Source organism: Bubalus kerabau, chromosome 4 (genome assembly GCF_029407905.1).
Source record: "Bubalus kerabau isolate K-KA32 ecotype Philippines breed swamp buffalo chromosome 4, PCC_UOA_SB_1v2, whole genome shotgun sequence".
NCBI classification, from domain to species: domain Eukaryota; kingdom Metazoa; phylum Chordata; class Mammalia; order Artiodactyla; family Bovidae; genus Bubalus; species Bubalus kerabau.
In genome coordinates this window covers 9,213,238-9,236,219 of record NC_073627.1, presented here as the reverse complement: position 1 = coordinate 9,236,219, position 22,982 = coordinate 9,213,238, and the positions used below count along the sequence as shown (strand labels likewise).

Genomic DNA, 22,982 nt, shown 5'->3' with positions numbered 1-22,982 from the left:
CTCCATTCTTTACACCTTAACAGAAATGTAATAAGGCCTCCCCTGGCGCCCCGGCTCTTCACCCCATGTCCTCCTGTCCCCTTGCTCCCTGCCACCCGGCCTCACTGGCTTCCTTGCTTTGCTAGATCCATCTCCCCAGACCTGCAGCATCACCTGAAAAGCCCTTCCTGACAGCCCTCCCCACTGCTATTAAACTTCCAAGCAGCCCTCTCCCCACCTTCCTCTCCCCTCCTACTGTCCTTTGCTGAAGAGCTCTCAGGACCTACTGCAAACTCTGCTATTTTGATTACTCATCTTTGCCCGCTGTATGCTTTCTTCCCTGCTGAGCCCCCAGCACCCAGCAGAGAGCTCACTGAATATCAATATTTGCTGAATGAATGAAGAGCAAATTAAACCCTGTCCAGACGTGGGGTGAAGGGAGTGCTCAGCCCTGGGGGCCAGATTCTCCTGCAAAGTCAGTCAGGTTGTGGTGAAAGCAAACACCGCCCCCACGACAACCCCTGGGTTCTGAGTTTGCATCCAGAACCTTCTTCCTTTGGCCCAGAGAGAACGCGAGGCTCAGAGGCTGCAGCCCTTTCCTGCCTGGAGCCCACGCCAGCCTGTCTCATCACTGGGGACAGCCACCAGCTGGAGACCATCTGGGTGGCCCCAGGGCAGGATGTGGAGGTGTTTGAGATCCCTGACATTTGAGTGACATAGAACAGAACTGAAAAAGAAGACATCTGTGTGGGAGGGCGATTTGCTGGTCTCTGCGTTTCCCATACTCAATTCTTTATACATTAATGGAAATTAGATAAGACAAGCTGTTCAACCTCGGTCCCCTAGGCTGGCCGGAGGCTGTCTGCCCTCCACCTGCTGAGCTGAAGGTCCATGTAAGGGCACTGCTTCCCGAGGGAATGCTCTCCACTGGACACTCGGCCAGGAGAATGCTAACAGCTCTTTCCTTTTCTGCCCTGCAGCCTTCTCCCCACATCACACATGCCTGTTTTTCTCTGTCCAGACCCCCTGGTATGCCCTTCTCAGGCCTCTAGAACTGCCCTTCTGTACATTCCAAAGCAGCTACAAGGTCTTATGAAGGCTGCTCTGGGTTTGGCGAACCCGGAAACACCCATTCAATAATAAGTACTTTAAAATATATATGAAAGTGAAAGTCATTCAGTTGTGTCCAACTCTTTGCGACCCCATGGACTATACAGTCCATGAATACAGTTCATGGAATTCTCCAGGCAAGAATACTGGAGTGGGTAGCTGTTCCCTTCTACAGGGGATCTTCTCAACCCAGGGATCAAACCCAGGTCTCCCTCATTGCAGGTGGATTCTTTGCCAGCCACCTGGGAAGCCATATATATATATATATAAAATATAGTCATTTATTTGGTGGTGCTAAGCCTTAGTCGTAGCATGTGGGATCTAGTTCCATGACCAGGGACTGAACCCAGGCCCCTCTGCATTGGGAGCTCAGAGTCTTAGCCACTGGACCACCAGGGAGGTCCCCCTAAGTACTGGTTTTAATGACCTATTTAAACACACCATGGACAAGCCCACATCATCCCTTGTCCCATTGTGGGCTGGATGTGTTTTTTGTTCTGTTTTTTTTTTAGATTTTTAGTCACTGGTGGGAGGAGGGGCATAGAAGGGGCCTGCTGACATGAGGCTCCTAGATGGCAGGGCAGGCACTCTCAAGCCCAGGAGACCCAGGACCTCGGCAGGAGGGTTGCAGGTCCCTGTTGCCTTCTATACCCGGGACCCAAGAAGAGGCAGGGAACGCAGTGCCCGGGCACAGCCTGCTTCCCAGAGATAAGTGCCCTCTGTCTGACCATGTAATGAGCACCGCAGCATTTCCTGAGGGAGGATCAGGATGAGGGGGAGAAAAGCCCCGGGGACAGCTGTTTGGCCAGAGTCCTTGAGGGAGAGGGGCCGACAGGCAGCTCTGAGGATGGCCCAGCCTGGTCTTGGGAGAATGCATGTGTGCTTGCTAAGTCGCTTCAGTCGTGTGCAACTCTGCAACCCCATGGGCTGTAGCCCGCCAGGCTCCTCTGTCCATGGGATTCTCCAGGCAAGAATACTGGAGTGGGTTGCCATGCCCTCCTGCAGGAGGTCTTGCCTACCCAGGGATCCAACCAGAGTCTCCTGCATTGAAAGGCAGATTCTTTAACACTAGCCTGGGAAGCCCCTTGGGAGAATGGATGGAACTGGTGTGTGTGTGTGTGTGTGTGTGTGTCAGCGGTCAGACAGAGGGCACTTATCTCTGGGAAGCAGGCTGTGCCCGGGCACTGCGTTCCCTGCCTCTTCTTGGGTCCCGGGTATAGAAGGCAACAGGGACCTATGTGTGTGTGTGTGCAGGTTTCATTCTGGCTGCCTCATCCCCGGTTCAAGTTCCTAAAAAGAGTTCTTGAGTGGAAGGGGTGTGGGGAGATCCTTCCAGGTGCAGGCCTTGGGTGGGCGTGGGGCCCTGTCTGCCTGTCTTCGAAGCGGGGCGCCCTCTCTGGCCCACGTGGTTCTTTGGAAGGGAAAGAACCTTTCCTTTCTAAGGAAGGGAAAGGGGACTAAATTTGCCGGACAGCCCAGCACGCTAACCGGCTCTACTGGGTGTCTCTGCAGGGGGTGAGGCCTTCTCCTTCAAATACAGCCCTGGGAAGCTGCGGGGAAACCAGTACAAGAAGATGATGACCAAGGAGGAGCTGGAGGAGGAACAGAGGTAGGCCGCCCGGCCCTCCTCCGGGCTGCTCAGCTTTCTGGGGTTCGGGTGCCACTCCGGGAGGCCCCTTTGTTGTAGCGTGGAGAGGAGGCGGGCCTCCCACAAGCCACGCCCCCACTGCCCCATTTCCGTTTTAGAGGTTTTTTCCCCCTGTCCTGGCTCCATTTCCCCGTAACAGTACCCTTGGGAAACTCTGGAGGAACGGGTGACAGGGAGGAGGGAGGGCGGCCGAGCCCTTTCTTGCCCCCCACCTCCCCCACCGAAAGGGAGAAAGCGAGATGCTTGGGAAGAGCCTGGAGCAGATCCGGCTGTTCACGGTACACGGAGAGTTCATGACAAAACCAATCCATCACTTCAGGACAGAGCACGATTCTTCCTGCTCATCCGCCTGGCAGCCAAGCGCCCCCGCCCTACCCCGCCAGCACCCTCCAGCTCCCCCACCCCCACCCCCGCCCCCGCCCCAGCACCGGGCCAGCAGTCCTTTTTTATCTGTTCTGCTCCATGGAGCTCTGAGGCAGCTGTAGCCACGGCAGCAACTCATTTTTAGGACTAGGTTCTTCCCCTGCCCGTCGCCAGCCGGACACCTACGCTGACCCATGGGCTTCCCTTAGACCCATGGGTTTCCCTCCTAAGGAGCAGCAGTACAGCGGGGACGGATCAGGGGGAAGAACCGGTGGTCTGACACAGGCCAGCCTGTGGCCTGGGGTCCTTTTGGTTCAGGCACACATCTATTAACAAATGGGGGCGTGTTTCCTGAGCCCGGTAACCCGGAGGGGCTGGGCGATCACTCCCCACTGGCTCCCGCAAGCTGGGTTCTAGGGTCAGGAATGGAGGCTCTGTTATTCCAGGATCTAGATTCTATTATTTCCAACCCACCTAGCATCACTCAGGAGTCAGAAGGTGCTCTGCCCACGAGAACCCCTTTTCCCCTCCTGGAGGTGCCGCCAATCCTTCCAAACCTGGCCCGGAAGGCTGTTTACCCAGGGGCGGAGGGGTGGCAGGGTGAGCCCAGCCTGGGGGAGGTGTCCTCCCACTCCTCGGTGCCCACGCGCCGCGGCCTCTGGGTGTGACCCGGTTTGCTGCCTTTATATTTCAGGATTGAGCTGACTTCTGACCTCACTTCCCTGTAGCAAGTTCCTTAGGTCCTGAGCCACAAATATTCTTGCAAATCCTTTTGGTAAGGAGATTGACTTGGTGCCTCCTTCACCCTGTCTGTGACTGTCCCCATCACGACTGTGATCTAAATCTCTCCTCCTCCGCCGCCTTCATAACCGATTAATTCATTTCTGTGTACCCGGGCCGGCTCATTCTCATCCAGCTCAAGGCTCCTGGGCCAGCAGGCCCTTTCCCACAGCCCAGGGGTTCTTGGAGGCCCAAGTCCCTCCTGGACCTAATGAACCAGCTGCTTGGAGGACTAGCGCCCCCTTGTGAGGCTGGGGGGAACTGTCATCCCCAGGAGGTGGTGTTCACCCCTGCAGCCTTAGTCCTACCCTAAGAAAGCTCCAAAACTTTGGCCACCTGATGCAAAGAGCCGACTCATTGGAAAAGACCCTGATGCTGGAAAAGATTGAGGGCAAGGGGAAAAGGGGGCGACAGAGGATGAGATGGTTAGATGGCATCACTGACTCAATGGACATGAGTTTGAGCAAACTCCGGGAGATAGTGAAGGACAGGGAAGCCTGATGTGCTGCAGTCCACGGGGTCACAAAGAGTCGGACACCACTTAGCGACTGAACAACAACAAAAGAAAGTAGAACAGTGCCCAGCAGAAACCCTGTGCCAAGTTGTGGGTCAGGCTGGTAGTTATGATCAGAGCAAGGGCTGGCAGAGGGCTACGGCCCTGTTTTTGTAAATCCAGTGTGATTGGAACCCGGCTGCATTCATTTGCTTTTCTGTGGTCTGTGGCAGCTTTTGCACCGCAGGGGCTGAACTGAGTAGTAGCAGAGGGACCGTGGGGCCCAAAAAGCCTAAAAGAGTCAGAACCTGGCCCTTTCCAGAAAAGGTGTGCAGCCCAGCATTAAGGATGGAGGGGGCTTGACATGGCTGTGGGTCCCTCGAAGGCCCCTGTGGGCAGAGGCTGTGGCCAGGACCCTGGCCTTATTCTGTGTCTGCTGCAGATGTGAGGGACCACTAGAAAAGGAAAGGCCAGTTAGCTGACTGGATGGCAGGATCAGGCTGGGGTCAGACTGCCACCATCCCTGGGCTCAGAGCTGGGACGTCGGGCAGGAAGAAGGAAAGTTCTTCCTCCATGGTGTCCAGAGAGCAGACTCTGTTGCCCGAGGGGGATGGGTCTTTCCCCCGCTGGATCTTTGGGGCTCTCCAGATGAGTGCTGTTCTGTGGGGGTGGAGACTGCCCAAGTGCTGCTGTTGGGGTGAAGTTTTCTCACCTCCTCACATGCAGGCTTGGTTATCACAGCCCTGCCCAAGCTGAGAAGGAGGGACTGGTGGACTTCGTGGCCCGTGAACACGGTCCTCCCAGGACGGGGCTGGAGTTCATGTTCATTTTCATTACCGCCCCTCCCAGCATGCTCCTGGGGCTGCCCCACACGTCTGCCTGTGGGGTCTGCTTGCTCTCTCCCTGCACGTGGTCAGCTGCACGTGGTCCCTGCACGTGGTCAGCCCACTCAGCACTGCATGGGGCCCCATTACCCCAACTCTTCTTGCATGGTCCTCGCATGGTGATGCTTGGGGTTGCAGAGGCTGGCAAGTGTGGCTTTGTCTTTCCATCTACAGCGAGATAGATCCCCTGGGGACCAGGAGAGCCGACAGGTGTGAGACAGCTCTGGTCCCGGTTGGGTTCAGAAAACTGCCTTGGGATTGTCAGGGTGAAAAATACCGTCAAACCACTAGAACCAGAGGCCAGTGAAAAGTGTGTGCTCTTCTCTGACTATCAAATTCTAATCAACTAAACTCTGCTTGTTTCTAATTCCTTTCCTGGCATTCAGGGTCCCCATCACGTGGCAAGCAGATTAAAAGCCCATGTTGCAAATTCTTGACTTTAAATTCACTAAGCCGGCCAACACAGTAGTATGGATTCCGCCCGTAGCTCTTCTGGGAGGTGCCACACGCAGCCTCAGAATGTGGCTGGGATGGGGGACTTGCAGGTTGTGACTGCTCCCCGCAGCAAGACACCACCGCTCACACCCAAGACTAGTGAAACTGGAGAGCTCGGCTGGCTTCTAGCTTGGCAGCAAACAAAAGAAAAAAGGGACCATTGGGCACTCCTTTCGTTGTACACCATCCCTTCTTCCCATCTTCCGGACCAGGGAAAAGTAGAACCCAGGGGGTAGACCAGCTGGCTCTGATAATAAGGACCCAGGACCCAAGTACCCATTCCATTCTGAGTGTCCCCAGGACTGGCCCAACCCTTTTGGAAGTGGACACCACTCTAGTAGATGATGTTTTGAAATGCGTAACTGGCAAGGGGAATGGATATTCTGTTTTCCGCCTCCTGACATGTCCGTGAATCATCCACCAGCGTGAATTTCTAGAAACACGTGCTGGCTTATGTCCACATGAGGGCGCCAGAGGGATAAAGTTGGGTCCCCCGGGGCTCCCTCAGCGCTCACTTGGGTAGAGTGCTCAACTTGTCCCTTAGAAAAGGCACACACGCCATTTGCCTCATCTGGGGAGCACATGTCCTTAGAAGCCACTGTCCCCAGAAGGGACAAAACCCACCTAGCAAGGACAGGAAATAATCTCTGGTGAGAGGACCAGCTTAGAACGGCCAAAAAGCCAAGAATCTGACCCTTGCAGTCTCACTTACCTAACTAAATATAGGTGAGGCCTCAGCCCACCCACCTATGGCCGCCCTGCTCACTGACACTTGGGGGAACCTCCCCGCCAACTATCTGCTGAGGGACCCTCCCTGTTAAACTGGGTACAAGTGAGCCCCAATCTGCCCAGCTACCTAATTGAGGACCCAACCTGCTCAACCCCCTACATGTGCGATCCAGACTGCTCAAATACCCAATGCAGGACCCTCCCTGTCAGCTACCTACAATTGGGCTTCAACCTGCTCAGCTATCTACATGGACACCTGAACCCCTCAAATATCTAAGCGGGGGACCCTACCTGCCCAACTAAAGTCTGACACTCGCTGCCAACACTCTGCAAGTGGGACCTGCCCTGCCTGGCTGCCTACTTGTGCGACTTGACCCACCCAGCTCCTAGCTGTGGGACCCAACCTGCACAGTTATCTGAATGAGGGCCCTGACCTGCTCAGCTACCAATGTGAGCGACCCCTATCTGCTCAATTACCCACTGGTAGCACCCAACCTGCCCAGCTACCTACACGTGGACCCCTACTTGATCAACTACCCACACGGGGACCCGACCTGCCCAGATACCCAACTGAGGGATCTAACTTGCCTAATTACCACGTGTGGGTCCCAGGCTGCCAACTACCTACAATGGGGCCCTTGACCTGCTCGACTATCAATGTGTGGGCCCTGACCTGCCCACTTATCTAACTGAAGGTCCACCCTGACCGACTGCCTACAAGTGGGACCTTACTGCAAAACTGCCAATACGTGGGCCCCTACCTGCCCTACTGCCCAACCGAGGGCCCTCCCTGCCTAACTGCCCATGTGTGGGGCCCCAGCCTGCTCGGTCCCCCACACTTGGGACCCTCCTTGGGACTGTTTAACTGTCCATGTGTGGGACCCGAACTAAATACATACATGAAGGACTTGACCTGCCTACTGACCTACAAGTGGGAGCTTTTGGCCTAACTACCCACATGTGGGGCCTGACCCACTTCCCAGGAGGCCTGGCAGAGGATCTCAGGCTAGCTCTGGTTAGTGGGCCATTCCGCTGCAGGTGACTCCCCTGGGGTCTGGATCCTAGCATCTGGGCTGGCTTCTGCAATTCCAAACGTTCCCTTCCTCACCCTATTTCCCCTCTTCTTTTCCCGCAGTAAGATGATATGAGTGAAATCAATGATCTTTTCCCCTTATTTCTCTTTACAGAACCGAGGAATAATGAAGTTATCCTTAGGCTCCTCCTAAAGGCTTTTCCTTTTGGCATCTTAAAACTTGAGCGATACAGTGGAAGCCCCAGAGAGGAGCAAGTGGGCTCCTGGGGTGCATTTTTCTACATAAATCTTCCAGGAGTCGACCCCCACTCCAGGACTTTCCTTGGCTGGGAGGGTCCACAATGCCTGGGGTGATCCCTTGCAGAGGCGTTCCTCCCTGTCTGTGTGGATTGCTTTGTTTAGCTGAAGGATTTTCCTGGACTTTTATTTTCCTTGTCACTCAATGTTCCTGTCGTCCACACACCCTTTACACCTGAGATATCACCAATGTCACCAATGCCATCATTTTAAAATCAGTATAGTTTCATCCCAGCCCTTCTGCTTTTCATCACCGAAGCCAAACCAAGAGAGACATTGAGGTGTGATGGACACATGATGGGGTGCTGCCTGGGCCCACTGGGTGCTCAGGGGGGTCGACTGCCCTCCTCGCCCTTAGGGCCCGCTTCCGCTCTGTCTTTAGCTGGCTGGATTGGGGGGTGAGGGAGACAATGGTTGATGCGTGGGCAGCAAAGTGCCAGAGCCAGCTGTTGATTTCCTCCGGCCCTTACCCTCCATTCAGAGCAGGCTCGGATCCAGCCCTCTTGTTGCTAAAAGGCCTTTACACCATGTTCTTACCAGCTCAGCTGCATCTCCACCTTCGCTTTAGCAGAAGCAATAATGATAGTGTTTGCTGAAAATGGACGTATCAATTCTGCCTTTTCCTCGGTTTCATAGATGAGTCAGAATTTCACCAGATCATCAGGTGGGGTCCCAGATCCGTCTCTTGGAATTTTATATTTGACGATATTTATACTATACCAAACTAACCTGCAGTTTTTAGATTTATTGGTTAAACATTTTTTAAAGCACTAAGTTTATAGGAAAGTTTCTTTTTGTATCTAATGCAAGGCTGGGAAACGTTCAATGCCAGTTCCCAGGGCAGGTTACATTCCCAGGGACCTTCTCTTCCAGGTCTAGTACTTTAGGTTCATGGGTTTAGGAAAGAACAGGGAACAAAGGCAGAGTCACACAGCACCACGTAACAAATAGCAGATGTGCTCCTGTGAGTAGCCCCTGCCCCACACAGCGGTAGTAAGAGATGTCCTTGTCCAGGCCAGGCTCTGATTGAAAAAATAGGTGACTCTTTCCAGGTTATGAAGTTTGTCTGGACACTTTCTGAATGTGGCTTGCAGGCACCAAACCTCATGTACTCCTTATGGCTTGGATTTCTGTATTCAGCCTTTGGTCCAATAAACTTTGAGTAGATGGTCTTGATTACTGCGTGATTATTTCCATTTTGCTTTATCTTTCAAAAATAATCTTTTTGAACCCATTAAAATTCGAGCTCGCTCTCTCTCTCAATTGGTGCCTTTTACTCTCCAGCAAAGTACGACGTCCTAGGACGTGCAAGCCCATGGCCATTAAGAGACACATGGGAAGATTTGTGTTCCTTTGGGGGGTGCACACTTGTACATCTGGATTCCATCCAAGGAGTTCAACTCACAGCTTCTTTACCCATAGTATTCCTTTCTTCAGGCAGTAGGATACTGCGGACTTCTCACAGGTTCCTTCTCCTCTGGATAGGAAAGCGGATTCTAGAAATAACTTCTCCAGGGTGACTGAGAGAGGCTTGGATGTGGGACTTCAGTATTTCAGCTTCTAGCTGCTGCTCTAGTCAGAAAACCAACAGCCTGCTGTTTGGAGACAGAGGATTATTGGAGAAGGAATATGTTAGGACAAGTGTAAGACCAGACATGGATCGAGAGCCCCTCTAGGCAGGATGGAGGTGCCAGCTGGGCAGTGCTGTGCCCTGCAAAGCCAGGGTGCCCAGAGGCTGTGCTGAGGCCCTGCCTCCTGGTGGGTCTGCAGGGACCAGAGCAGACTTGCCGTTTGCTTGACATCCTCTGAAGGTGGCCCGTGCCGATCCGCTGGTACAGGGTGGAGGGAGGAATCACAGAAGCCTGAAACTGGCGTGGTGAGCCCGTGCCAGCATGCAGGGCCCAGCCAGGCTGACAGCACAGCACAGCAGAGCAGAGCCAACAAGAAAGCAACCCTCGGCAGCTGAGCATCTCCCCACCCTTTCATGTTTGCGTTGCTGGGAGGTGTCCTGTGCTGGTCAGATGACATGGCCCAGCTTCACAGAGACAACAGAACATCACTCCCAGCCCCCAAACCCCCAGCCCAGGTGCAGTGAACATAAAACTGATCTCTAGCCAGGGCTGTTCCCTGGTAGGAGGGGCAGAGCCCCCACTGGCTCTAAGGTGTCCTTCTGCAAACTGGAAAAAGGCACCCCTTACTCTGGGCAGTGAGACCCCACATGCACCCTTGCCCTCGGGCCAAGCACCCTGCGCACACGTCTGTACGTGCCCCTGTTTCCCAGCCAATTGTGTTTTATCTTCCTCCACTTTTGGCTCAGCCGTCTAGACTAGCGGTCCCCAACCTTTTTGGCACCAGGAACTGGTTTCATGGAAGACAGCTTTCCCATGGACCGGGACCGGGGGTGGGAGGAGGTGGTTTCGGGGCGATTCGAGCACATCACATTTATTGAGCCCTTGACTTCTATTATTATCACATCAGCCCCACCTCAGATCATCAGATCCTGGAGGCTGGGACCCCTGCTAAACGAAGGCTGTTTCTAACATGTCTCTTCACAGGCTCTCCATCACCTAGTGGAACACGTCTCCTTCCTTGTGGCCCACCCCCCGGGGAGATGTGTAGTCAACATTAAAGGGAGGCCTATGGGGAAGTGCAGTGACGAGAACCTGAGTGATAACCTGGGGTCCCCAAGTCTCCGGGATAGACCCCAAGACTTAGAACCCCAGTTAGTAGAGGTCTCGTTGTTTTGTTTTGGTTTTTTTTTTAAGACCAAATGAGCTCCTGTGTTAAGAGCAGATTTTGTCTTTGTTTCATTTCCTTATTCTGACTCTACGGGATGCACAAGCCTCTGTCTCTCCCTGGCTTGGGGGTACCTTTTTCCTCTTTATCCTTTCTTCTTGACAGAGTTAAGAAGGAACAGCTGGCTGCCATCTTCAAGCTCATGAAGGACAACAAGGAGACCTTTGGCGAGATGTCCGATGGTGACGTGCAGGAGCAGCTCCGGCTCTACGACATGTAGGCCGCCTCCGCCTGGCAGGACGCCATGACAGCTGGGTTGCGAGAGCTGGGCCGCGACAGCTGGGCCATGACTCTGTCCCGACCTGGGACCCACGCCCTTGCTATCCTCAGACTCTTGTAGGCTTCCTTTTATCTTATATACATAGATGTAGAGATGTAGCATATACAGAGTTTCTCAGATCTTACAGTTTAGATATCATGTTACCAGAGTCAGGACAGTTGTCCTCAAAGGAGAAAAAAAGTCCCTGAGTCCTTTGGCTTCTGTTTGCTGGGGAGGCCCCAGCTGTGACATGGGTTCCCCTCTGAGCCTGTCATCTGGTCCAAATTAGATCCTAGGCAAGCAGCGGCCCAGAAGGGCTGGCTCGAAGCCTCAGCTCCCCCCCACCCCGTCCCCCACTCCAACCCAGCACACGGTGTGGAGAAGGTTCAGGGACGCTGTAAGGAGGAAGAGTATCAGGTCCCGCTGCCCGAGTATCCAGCCTATTAACACTACACCTTCCTTTGCCTTGGAAGAATTTCTGGAAGCTTCTGTCACTATATGGAAGCAAGGCGTAGGGGAGCATCACTAAAAAAGCAAAAAAGTCTGATTCAAAGACTCACCTTCCCTCCTGGAACAAAGCAACGGTATCAGAGTTAGGACCCTCTAAGAGTGTCTCTTAGACACCATGACACTTACTTTGTATATAATTAAGATTTCTGTGAGTGCTCATCACGCACCTAGACCCGTGCTAGACACTGTCAATAGAAATAAAATATGCAGCACAGTCCCTACCTTTAGAGAAATTAAAGTCCTGTGGAGGAAAATTGCCTGCTGGTCCAGTGGTTAAGAACAGGTGCTTTTACTGCCGAGGATGTGGGTTTAATCCCTGGTGAGGGAACTAAGATCCTGCAAGCTGCAAGGTACAGCCATAAACAAGCAAATAAAAATCAAGACCTTTGGAGAAGCCAGGTGCACATGCAGGAAAAGAAAACCTCACCAGTTAGCATGCAATAAAACGCCAGAATGACCTCATGAAGAGTGTCTGGGCCATCTTAGCACGTCAATAAAGTTCTGTGAGTCAGTGAATGCACAATGATGACAGGAACAGCGGTTCTTCCATGCTGTCCAAATCCTGCTTCTAATCACCCCCCTGGCAGAAAAATCTATAGCCAACTGAGTTAAGGAGGGTACGCTAAAGGGATAACCTAAGAAAGTTCTTGAAAATATTTTTTATTTGCTGAAATAAAACTAAACACATGAAAGTAAAAGCAGCAGTGGCGTTTTACGAACCTCAGTTTAATAATGACCACGGGGAACACAGTGAACTTTCTTTGCTCCTCTCCTGCTTGTTAGCATTTTTCCCAGGCCCCTTCCCCCATCTGTCACACTAATTGCTTTAGCTTCTTTGCTGACAGTTCACAACAGGAGGGTCTGCTCTCTGTGTTTGTTGTTATATCCAAATGTCAGTACTTTTGTTCCTTTTTTAAATATTATTTTTATCTTTTTTGTCACCGCTGTTTTAAAATGTTATGATTTAAGTATTGTTTGTTTCCTTTCTCATGTCCCAGGGACAGCCCCCCCCCCCAACCAGGTGGTTTTCTGTCTTCCTGCCCGCCCTGAATGCATGTCAGCAGAACTTGCACTGCCATGCAGCCACTTCATGTCTCTTTCCTTGCCTCCTTCTTCCAGTCCTTCTCTCATTTTATCAAACAAACAAATGACTTGTGGGGACTTGAGTCAAAATTCTTACGACTGCAGAAAAAGTAAATTGCAGGAAATTTTCTACACTTGGTTCAGCTAAGATGTTCCAACTGCAAAGAACTAAAAAGTCCAACTCAGTTGTCTTAAACAAGAGGAGAACCAGGGCATGAGAGGAGTCCAAAAGCAGAATGGCTGCAGGTCCAGAAGAGTCAGGGCCCAAGCCATAATTCTCTTAGCTTGGACTTCCTTGCACTGCAGACTTTTGTCACAAACCAGCTCTCCTCATGGTTGCAAGATGGCTGCAGGAGTTCAGATGTCACATCCAGAAGCAGGAAAAGGTACATTTCTTGCTTGTGTCTCTAGGAGTAAGGCAACTGATTCAGGGGCCCCTGAATCAGGTATACCAACTGGCCAGAATGTCATGTGTCCATTCCTTCACCAATCACTAGCAAGGAGATGGGACTACCACGGTTGGCTGAGATGTCTGGGGCTGGGACCAGCATCCCCTAAGCACATAGTCATGCAGAGGAGCAGGTCACTGGACCTCACTGGGGCTCTGTGAGAAAGGGGTAGGCTACAGATAGACAGGATCACTCTGTCACCTTATGGTGACTTGGAAGCTAGTTTCTGAGTGCCCAACATACGTGACACTCCTGGGTAGTGGTTCTGTTGCCCAGGCTCTGTGCCTCTGATGCTCTGCAGAAGCACTGCTGGCTTGATACCATCATTGGGTGACTTTGATGCCATTTCCAGATAAGCCCTGGCTTCTGTTTATATGATTTCCGTCACCTCATCTGCTTCACTGGGACACCAGTGACCGGAAGAGTCCACTTAAACCCATTTTCAATTGACACCCATATGTCCTACCAGATATCAATATTGCTATAGATCAGGAAAATTGAAGCCCCTTCAGGAAATGTACTTGCAGAATCAGAACTTGTTCTTAGAAGTTTCTGGGAGTCAGTGCAACAAACACATAGCCTTCTCTGCAAGCTGAAAGCGAAAGGAAACAACCATAAGCGTCTGGAGGAAGAAAATTAGATTCCAACAGGGCCATTGCATTGTCCTTAACAGACAATCTTGTTGAATTTTGGACTTTTGCCAATCTCATAGGTCAGAATGTTAGCTCAGTAAAGTTTTAATTTGCATTTTTTCTTATGAAAAAGTTTGCATGTCCACTCAAATGTTCAGGGGTTTCTGCGGCACAATTTCATCCGGTCATTAATCGCCTACATTATATATTCTGAGGAACCACACACCCGCAGATTGGACCAATCACTTTCCAGGGCCAATATCCCTTGCGGCGCCTCAGTGGCTCAAGCATCTGCTAATCTATCGCGAAAGGCGGAGCCCTTGATTGTCATTGGGTACCGCACCCTCCCATCGCTCCCCGCCTCCCTCCGAGGCGGGAAGTCCGGTGAGTCCGGTCGCATCCTCAGTGTCCGGTCGGGTTTCCTCAGTGATTGACAAGAGCCCTTGTCCAATAAGGAGCGCAGACTGGCTCATCTGGCCCGCGCGAGGCCTTGCCATGCTCCTGGGCGGCGGCGGAAGCAGCCCTGAGCGGGTTCAGGGACCAGGTCTCTGCAGAGTGCGCGCCCCCAGGTCCAGCGCCTCTCGGCGGCCACGCCCACTGGGCTCAAGTCAGAAGATCCGTCCCCTCACCGAGATCCCTGACGCTTAGCGGTGCGACAGGGCGACATGTCCCGCCTGCGGCCGCTTTCCAGTTCCCTCCTGAGGCCAGGCTCCCGCAAGTGAGCAAGCCGACCACCGTGTTAGACCCATGATACGAAGATGAATTCGAGCCGGTCCCTGCACCCCAGTGACTCTCCAAGCCCGCCCTGGACTCCCAGGCCACGGTCCCGCCTCTGAATCCAACACACCCTCGACCTCCCTCGGTGGTTAAGCAAAATCTAACAAATCCCCCGATCAGGCAACTCTGCACACCCATATATTCTCACCAAGGTGTCTGGTATTAGGCTGACCTTCAAGAAGGGGTGAAGTTAAATGAGTCACACCTTCTTTCATCTGTGCCCGCCCTTTCGCATTATTCCCGAGGCGCTTAAGCTGAGGTTTACGAAAGCATGCGCTAAGTGTGAGATCAAGTTGGACTCAGCCTCCTGGAATGAATGGTCAAATTGTTTCCATTCTGACACCCAAGTCCGGCCCACTGGAGGCTCCACAGCCCTAGATGGGGTTCCACCGACATTGAATCTTCGGGCCTGATGGCGGCCCGGGTCCTCTACAAAATGAAAAAGCGACCCATACCTCAGAACATGCCGAGTCATCAGAGGTTACTAAACTGTTAAGTAATCCACAGTCTGCAATCAGGATTTCTTTATACATTTCTTTTTTTCCCCCCCCCCTCACCTCTTTTGGTGCCTCAATTACCTTTTGTGAGCGCTCCAATAGGGGACAGGTTAAACTGACAGGTTGTCAGTTATTTAGCTTCTTCAAAGGTTGATCACACTTACTTCAGAACTGTGTGAGGTGGTGTCTTTGGTTCTCTTGTAATTAGCGTCAATGATGCAGCAAGTTCAGTTTTAGGAGAGTTAGCAGCTGGCAAGGGGAATAAAATTAAGAAAATTGTTCCAGGAAGAAAAGGTTTAATGGAGGAAATGAGAGCAAGGGAGTCAAAGCACACAGGATTCAGATCTGAATATTGAGTGATGTGAATTGGGACATTTACCCTCTCAGACATTTATTGAGTCTGGCTTGAAGCACAAACGCTTTGCTAGGTGATGTAATGCAAAATGCCTAGCTGAAAGGCAAGGTGCGACATAGGTTCCCTAACTTTTCAGAACACTGCTGAATGCCGAGAACTGCGTGCCTTGCCAGTGTTCTCTCATGAATCTTCACAACTCTGTGAAGGACATAACATTCTCCTACAGGAGAAAACAGGATTCAAAAAAGATTGATGATCCAATTTTTAAACATGAGCAAAGGATCTTAATAGACTTTTCTGCAAAGAAAATATGGCCAATGTGCACATGAAAAGATGCTCAACATGCAAATGAAATGTAAATCAAAACCACGAGGAGACATCAATTCAGGACCACTAGAATGACCCTAATTTAAAAAGACAATAACAAGTGTTGGTGAGGATGTGGGAAGATTGGAACTGTCACACACTTTCTTTAATTTTAATTTTTATTTCTTTTTAAACTTTTTATCCTCACTGCATGGCATGTAGGGTCTTAGTTCCCTGACCAGGGATTAAATCCACATCCCTTGAAATGGAAGTGCAGAGTCTGCCAGGGAAGTCCCCTGCCCCACACTCTTGATGGGAATGTAAAATTATACAGCTGCTTTGGAAAACAGTGGCAGTTCCACCAAGTATTAAACAAAGAATTGCCATGTGACTTCACAATTCTACGTATATACCTGAGTGAAATGGAAACATACCCTTACACTCACCACAGAAAAAGAAACAGCAATTATGTGATGTGATGAGGTGGAAAATTATGTGACATGATGGAGGTCATGCAAATAATTTTGCAATATATACATATATTAAATCAACCCATCATACGCCCTAAACTTACACACTTTTATATGTCAATCATGTCTCAATAAAGTTGGAGAAAAACAAAAGATATGTCCATACAAAAACTTATAAATGAATGTTCATGGAAACATTATTTGTCAGAGCTAAAAGGTGGAAACAACCCAAACATTCATCAACTGATTTATGGACAAGTAAAATGTGGAGAAGGAAATGGCAACCCACCCCAGTATTCTTGCCTAGAGAATCCCAGGGATGGGGGAGACTGGTGGGCTGCCGTCTATGGGGTCACACAGAGTCGGACACGACTGAAGTGACTTAGCAGCAACAGCAAAATGTGATAAATCAAAATAATGGAATATTCAGGTCAGTTCAGTCACTCAGTTGCATCCAACTCTTTGTGACCCCATGAATCACAGCACGCCAGGCCTCCCTGTCTATCACCAACTCCCAGAGTTCACTCAAACTCATGTCCATCAAGTCGGTGATGCCATCCAGCCATCTCATCCTCTGTCGTCCCCTTCTCCTCCTGCCCCCAATCCCTCCCAGCATCAGAGTCTTTTCCAATGAGACAGCTCTTCGCATGAGGTGGCCAAAGCATTGGAGTTTCAGCTTCAGCATCAGTCCTTCCAATGAACATCCAGGACTGATCTCCTTTAGGATGGACTGGTTGGATCTCCTTGCAGTCCAAGGGAGTCTCAAGAGTCCTCTAAAGCATGAATTCTTCAGCACTCAGCTTTCTTCACAGTCCAACTCTCACATCCATACATGACCACTGGAAAAACCATAGCCTTGACTAGACGGACCTTTGTTGGCAAAGTAATGTCTCTGCTTTTGAATATGCTATCTAGGTTGGTCATAACTTTCCTTCCAAGGAGTAAGCGTCTTTTAATTTCATGGCTGCAATCACAATCTGCAGTGATTTTGGAGCCCCAAAGAATAAAGTCTGACACTGTTTCCACTGTTTCCCCATCTATTTCCCATGAAGTGAATGGAATATTATTCAGTGATAAAAAGGAATGAGGTAGTTACTTGCTATAGCATGGATAAACCCTGAAACTTTTAAGCTAAATGAGAAAAGTTAGATACAAAAAAAAAAAAAAAAAAACCACTTTGGGACTTGCCTTGTAGTCCAGTGGTTAAGAATCTGTCTTCCCATGCAGGGGATGCCTGTTCCATCCCTGATTGGGGAACTAAAATCTCACATGCCACAGAGCAATTAAACCTGAGCTCCACAACTAGAGAGAAGCCCCCATGCACCACAACTAGAAAAAGCCCATGCCCCGAAACAAAGATCCAGTGCAGCAAAAAGAGAAACCCCACATATTGCATCATCCGGTTTATATGAAATGTCCCGAGTAAGTAAATTTATGGGGCTTTCTTTTTGACTCAAAGGTAAAGAATCTGAATCTGCCTGCAATGCAGAAGACTCGAGTTCGATCCCTGGGTGGAGAGGATCCCCTGGAGAAGGAAATGGCAACCCATTCCAGTATTCTTGCCTGGAGAATCCAGGGGACAGAGGGGACTGGTGGGCTACAGTCCATGGAGTCGCAAAGGAGTCAGACATGTCTTAGCGACTAAACAACAACACACAAATGTATAGACACAGGAAGGAGATTAGTGGTTGCCTACGGCTGAGAATTGGCTCAGGAAGAAGACGGTATTGGGGGAAGAGATGAAAGCACTCAAAATCGATTGTGATGATGTTTACACAACTCCGTGTATATACTAAATAGATGAATGGCATGGTATATGAAATATATATATTTTTGAATCTGATATATATAGTTTTTGCTTTTGTTTGTGTTTGGTGGCATTCCAGCCCAAATGGCAACATTAGCACATATTGTGGATGCTCTTTAATCTTTTGGGTTTTTTTTTTAATCTATAACCATCAGAGGGGGAAATAAAGACATGCCTTGGGTGTGTAACAATTTACAACTAAGGTTTCTTATGAGCTTGTGCCTGGCTGTGATGAGAACTTGGTGTTCTACGTGATACAGTCCTTACAGAAAAAGTGGTATGTGGCAGCTTGGGCCCCTGGGAAACCAACTCTAAAGTGGAGATTATCATAGAAGAAGTTCATTAGGAAGTCCTCCTGGAATCAACACCCGTGGTGAGAAGGGAAAGGGGCAGGACTGGATTGAGGGAGAATTCAAGTCCAACACAATCTCCGTAGAGGCCAAAACAGACCCTGTGGGGAGTTTTCAAGATGAGATGGCCCTTCAGAGCCTATGGGGTGTGAGGACCAGCTTTTAATACCACTTTGCCCATCAGTCATAGGATGCTGGCTACCCTGAGAAGAAGCTTGTTCTCCCCAATGAGGCAGCTCACCATAGGGAGGGAGCTTTACTTTATTTATGATTTTATGTGAACAAGTTATAGCATTTGGTAATAGATTTCTGGGCTTCCCTGATGGCTAAAGTTCTTTTTTTTTAAGAAATTTTATATGGAAAATTTCAAACCTATGCAAATATAGAGGGAACCATGTCATAAAACCCTCCATATAAATTACTATAAAGGTCCTACTGTATAGAATATTCAATATCTTGTAATAAACCATAATGGGAAAGAATATGAAAAAAGATATATATATATATATAACTGAATCACTTTTCTGTACACCAGAAACTAACACAACATTGTAAATCAACTATATTAAAAAAAATAAATTACAAAAACAAAACCCTTTGCACTAATCACTCAGCTTCAACAATTACCAATGTTTTGCCAATCTTATTTCATTTCCTGCCCTCACCCCGGCAACTCTTTTTCAGCCAAACCCAGACATTATGTCATTTTACCCATAAATACATCAACATGCATTTTTAATGAGTATTTAAAAAAAACATAATCATGTGCAACTGTTCCACTTAATAAAATTAATAATTCCTCAGTATCATCTAATCTGATTGCTTAGCTGTTTTGTTTTTTTTTTCCAGATCAGAATCCAAACAAGGGCTACCCATTACATTTAATGATTGTGCCTCTAATCATTTACATAATAATCTTTCCTCCATTTAAAAAAAATCACATTGATTTGCTAAAGAAACCAGGTCATTCATACGTCTTATAAAATCTTCCACCGGACTCGGCAGGTGGGGACCTTGTGGTATAGTTTCCCTAGTTCGTTACACCCTGTTTCCTGTGACCTGGTGGTCACCCCCAGCGGCTTGTCATACTTAAGTGTACTGGTTTTGGCCAGGACTCTTCACAGGTGGTACCATGTTTAGCGGTGCCAGGACTGGCCAATGAACTTGGGTGGAGGCAGTCTTATCCCTCCAGGATCCCACCTCATGGCTTTAGCATTGATGCTTATTGCCTTAGGGGTTGCTAAAGATGGTGGTTTTCTAATTCTGTTATCCCTCCTGCACTTATTACTGAAATTCTATAAATAACTTTCTTTTATCAGTTCTTTCCTTTCACTAAAATACAGTTTGAACAGGAGAGAAAATTTTTTACATCGGCTCCTGTGAGCCTTTTTCCCCTTTTGGTAAGTTTTTTAAATTTTGAAATAATGTTTGATTTACGAAATAGTTACAAGAGTAGGGCAAAGAACTCCCACAGACCCTTCATGTAGATTCCCCAATTGTTTGCATTTCACCAATTTGCTTAGTCATTTTCTCTTTCATATATACAACTTAAAAAAAACTTGATTGCAAGATATTTGCTTTACGATATTGTGTTGGTTTCTGCCATACATCAACATGAATCAGCCACAGGTATTCATATGTCCCTCCATCTTGAACCTCCCTCCCATCTGCATGCATGATGTGTATGGGGGGCCTGGTGGCTCAGCTGGTAAAGAACCTGCCTCCCAATGCAGGAGACGCAGGAGACATGAGTTCGATCCTTGGGTCAGGATGATCCCCTGGAGGAGGAATTGGCAACCCACTCTAGTATTCTTGCCCAGAAAATCCCATGAACAGAGGAGACTGGCGGGCCACAGTCCAGGGGGTCACAAAGAGTCAAGACGGAGTGACGGAGCAGCCGCACACGATAGTGTATATTTCCTAAGAACAAGGACATGCTCTGAAATAACTACGAACAATGGTCAATACCAGAAAATTAACATTGATACAATGCTATTCTTCAGTCTATGATCTTATTCAAGATTTGCCAGTCACCCCAAGTCTTTTATTTAAAAAAAAAAATTGTACTTGAGGATCCAATTCAGGGTTAAGCATTGCGTTTAATTATCTGTCTCTTTAGTCTCCTGTAATCTGGAATGGCTTCCAAGTCTCTTGATCTTTCGCAACCTTGACATTTTTGAAGAGCTCAGGCCAATTATTTAGTAGATTCTGTGATCTGCTAACACAATTAGTCTTTGATAGCTTCCTTGGTTTCTGGCAAAACAAGATGTCCCAAGTTCATCTGTACCTTAACTATTCCTTATCCTAATGACCTTTTCTCTGAAGATCCCTGGTTTCTTTCCATAGGAACCAGGGCTTTGAGATGGGAAATGAATTTTGATGATGCTGCTATTGATGGGGAATGAGACGTGAGTGGGGGCAGCAGGAGGGTGAGCAGCACCCGCTGGGGCCGGGCTTTCCCCCCCGCCCACCGACCGTGCCCCATCCCTCTTGTCTGGGGGAACAGCAGTTTCAGACTGGCCTTTGTGGATCAGTTTTTCTGAGGAAAATCAGGGAGGAACATATGGCTGCTGTCCACTGGCGTGGCTTAAGGTATGGTTCAGCCAGTATAAACCCTGAGTACACTCATTTTTCATTTTTCGTTTGATGGCCTGGAGGGTTTCTTTGTCTTTTCTTATCTAACACTGTTAATTTATTGTAGTCAACTGGAGGTACAAAAACAGACCTGGGGCATCCAAAGTCTGTCAAGGAAGGGTCAGAACACCTGTACAAACATCAGGTAATTGAGCAAAACAGAACTCCAGCCATAAACACATCCAGCGCCTCAGAGGAGTCGCTTTGTCCCAGTTCAGCCAGCCCGCTTGTGCGACTCTGGAGACCCTTGTTCTTGGTTAGAGTCCTTCCCGCTGTGGCTTAGAAGGGCTCCTCAATGGGGAATGGCTATTCTATCAGCCATCCTCTCTCTTGCTCTCATGAATTATCTGAAAGAACAGACGTCTTAAGTGATGTGCAGTCCTGGGTGCTGGGTTTCTACTATTCCCCTGTCCTAAGGACCACAGCTCCCAGGGAAAAACGGGAAGTCTGAAGTCAAAGAACAAGAAGAGGTTGCCTCCCTTGGGATGCTAAGGAGCCTGCACATTTGACTGCTAAGTTTCCAAATGGAAGTGGAGCAGAAAATGCTCCAGGGCCATCTCAGGACACAACTGCAGGTATCAGAGAGGAGGGAGACTGGGGAGGAGGGGAACTGTGGTCCAGACAAGAACCTAAGCGCAGCCTTTTCACTGAGCCTCAGCTCAGTTCTCTATTTTCTAAGCACGGCTTCCCCACCATTCTATGCCAGCTGCCCTTCCTGTCCCTTGCAATGTCTTGGGCAGGTTCAGTCACCTTAGGCTGTTGAAACTCAAGCCAGTTGTTTCAAATTCCACTTGCATATCTGAGGCAGAGCTTCCTCAGCTCCTCTCCTGGCACAAGCGGGGGCACTGACCCTGGCAGCTGGGAGGACAGGGGAGACGGGGCGTGGGTGTGGTATGGCGCCTCTCATTCCCTCTCTTCTCAAGGCCTAACTTCCTAGCTTCCGTGGTGTGGAGAGCACGAAATGGAAATCCCTGGGTTGGGAATCAAGGGGGAACCAGGTGGCACAGTGGTAAAGAATCTGCCTGCCAATGCAGGAGATGCGGGTGCAACCCCTGGATTGGGAAGATCCCCTGGAGACGGAAATGGCAACCCGCTCCAGTATTCTTGCCTGGGAAAGTTCCATGATCAGAGGAGGCTGGTGGGCTACAGTCCATGGGGTCTCAAGGAGTCGGCCGCAGCTTAGTGACTAAACAACAGCAACATGGAGCATATGATCATCTTTAGGAATAAATATTGGTGTGGTCATTGTTGTTGCCCAATGGTAATCAGGCATTTAAAATGCTATGTATGACAAAGCCGGTAGCTGACGCGATAATGAAAGGCGAGTCTATTCCTCCTCTTTATGCACTCTTCACGTGAAGAGTGATGCTTCTGCATGGAGGGGGTACAACCACAGAGATCACGGTCTCACATCACTACCTCGCAACACAGGTAGTTCGTTTGGTGCCGGGGTCCAGCCCCGGCTGATCCAGGGTATTCGAAGGAGAGACGGTTAGGTGACCTATTCAAATGTTAATTAGAGATAATAAAGAGTAATAGAATGAGGATAGCTCAGTAGGAAAATTCAGTGGAGAAAAGAAGCTGAGTGGCTTGGTTTACGCGGAAAATCAATATAACCCGTGACACCAGGTTAGCTCTGACCACAGAGGCCGCAGGCGCCCTCTCGAATAGCGGAAGGTGCCCCACCTTAGACACCTTCTCGAGTGGGTCTTAGAAGCCCAGGCAAATAAATGGTCGCAGAGGACATCCGCGCTCCAGATGGACACTCAGCTGGAAGTTAAAGGGAAGAATGACATGGGGAGACCAAGCGTTGGTGAGCAAGGCCCCTAGCTTTATTTTCAACAGGGGCTTTTATACCCTAAGTTACACATAGAGGATAATAGGGGATGCAAAGTCAGCAGTCTTTGATGCTTATCAAAAACCAGGGTTTCTTTCCTGCAAATTTATCGTATGCAAATGGTTTAGGTGATTTACATCATCTTCTGGCCAGAGGCCTACTAACATTTTATGACTCTTGACAAGCATTTATCAACAAAGACTTATTTTCTCTAAGAGTAATTATTTTAAGGTTTGGCACCATCTTCCGAAGATAAAATTGCATTCCTATAGGGCGGATGTGTAATGGGTTTACAAAGGAAATAATTTATTACCTTAAGGGTCTAAAGTTACTAACACCAAGGCCACTACTTATTTTTTCTACATACCAACTATATTAATTAATGCACATTCAAGGATACAATTCAGGG

At 49.2% G+C, this 22,982-nt stretch overlaps 1 protein-coding gene across 1 annotated transcript in view; it reads left to right on the top strand.

Moving 5' to 3' along the window:
* MXRA7 (matrix remodeling associated 7) overlaps nucleotides 1-12,095 on the top strand; it is a 31,737-nt gene extending 19,642 nt beyond the window's left edge. Inside the window, exons 3-4 of the mRNA XM_055575220.1 lie at nucleotides 2,602-2,698; nucleotides 10,713-12,095. Coding sequence (XP_055431195.1) covers nucleotides 2,602-2,698; nucleotides 10,713-10,827 — 212 coding nt within the window. The 3' untranslated portion in view covers nucleotides 10,828-12,095. The remainder of the gene's footprint in view (nucleotides 1-2,601; nucleotides 2,699-10,712) is intronic.
* The last annotated feature ends 10,887 nt before the right edge of the window (nucleotides 12,096-22,982 follow it).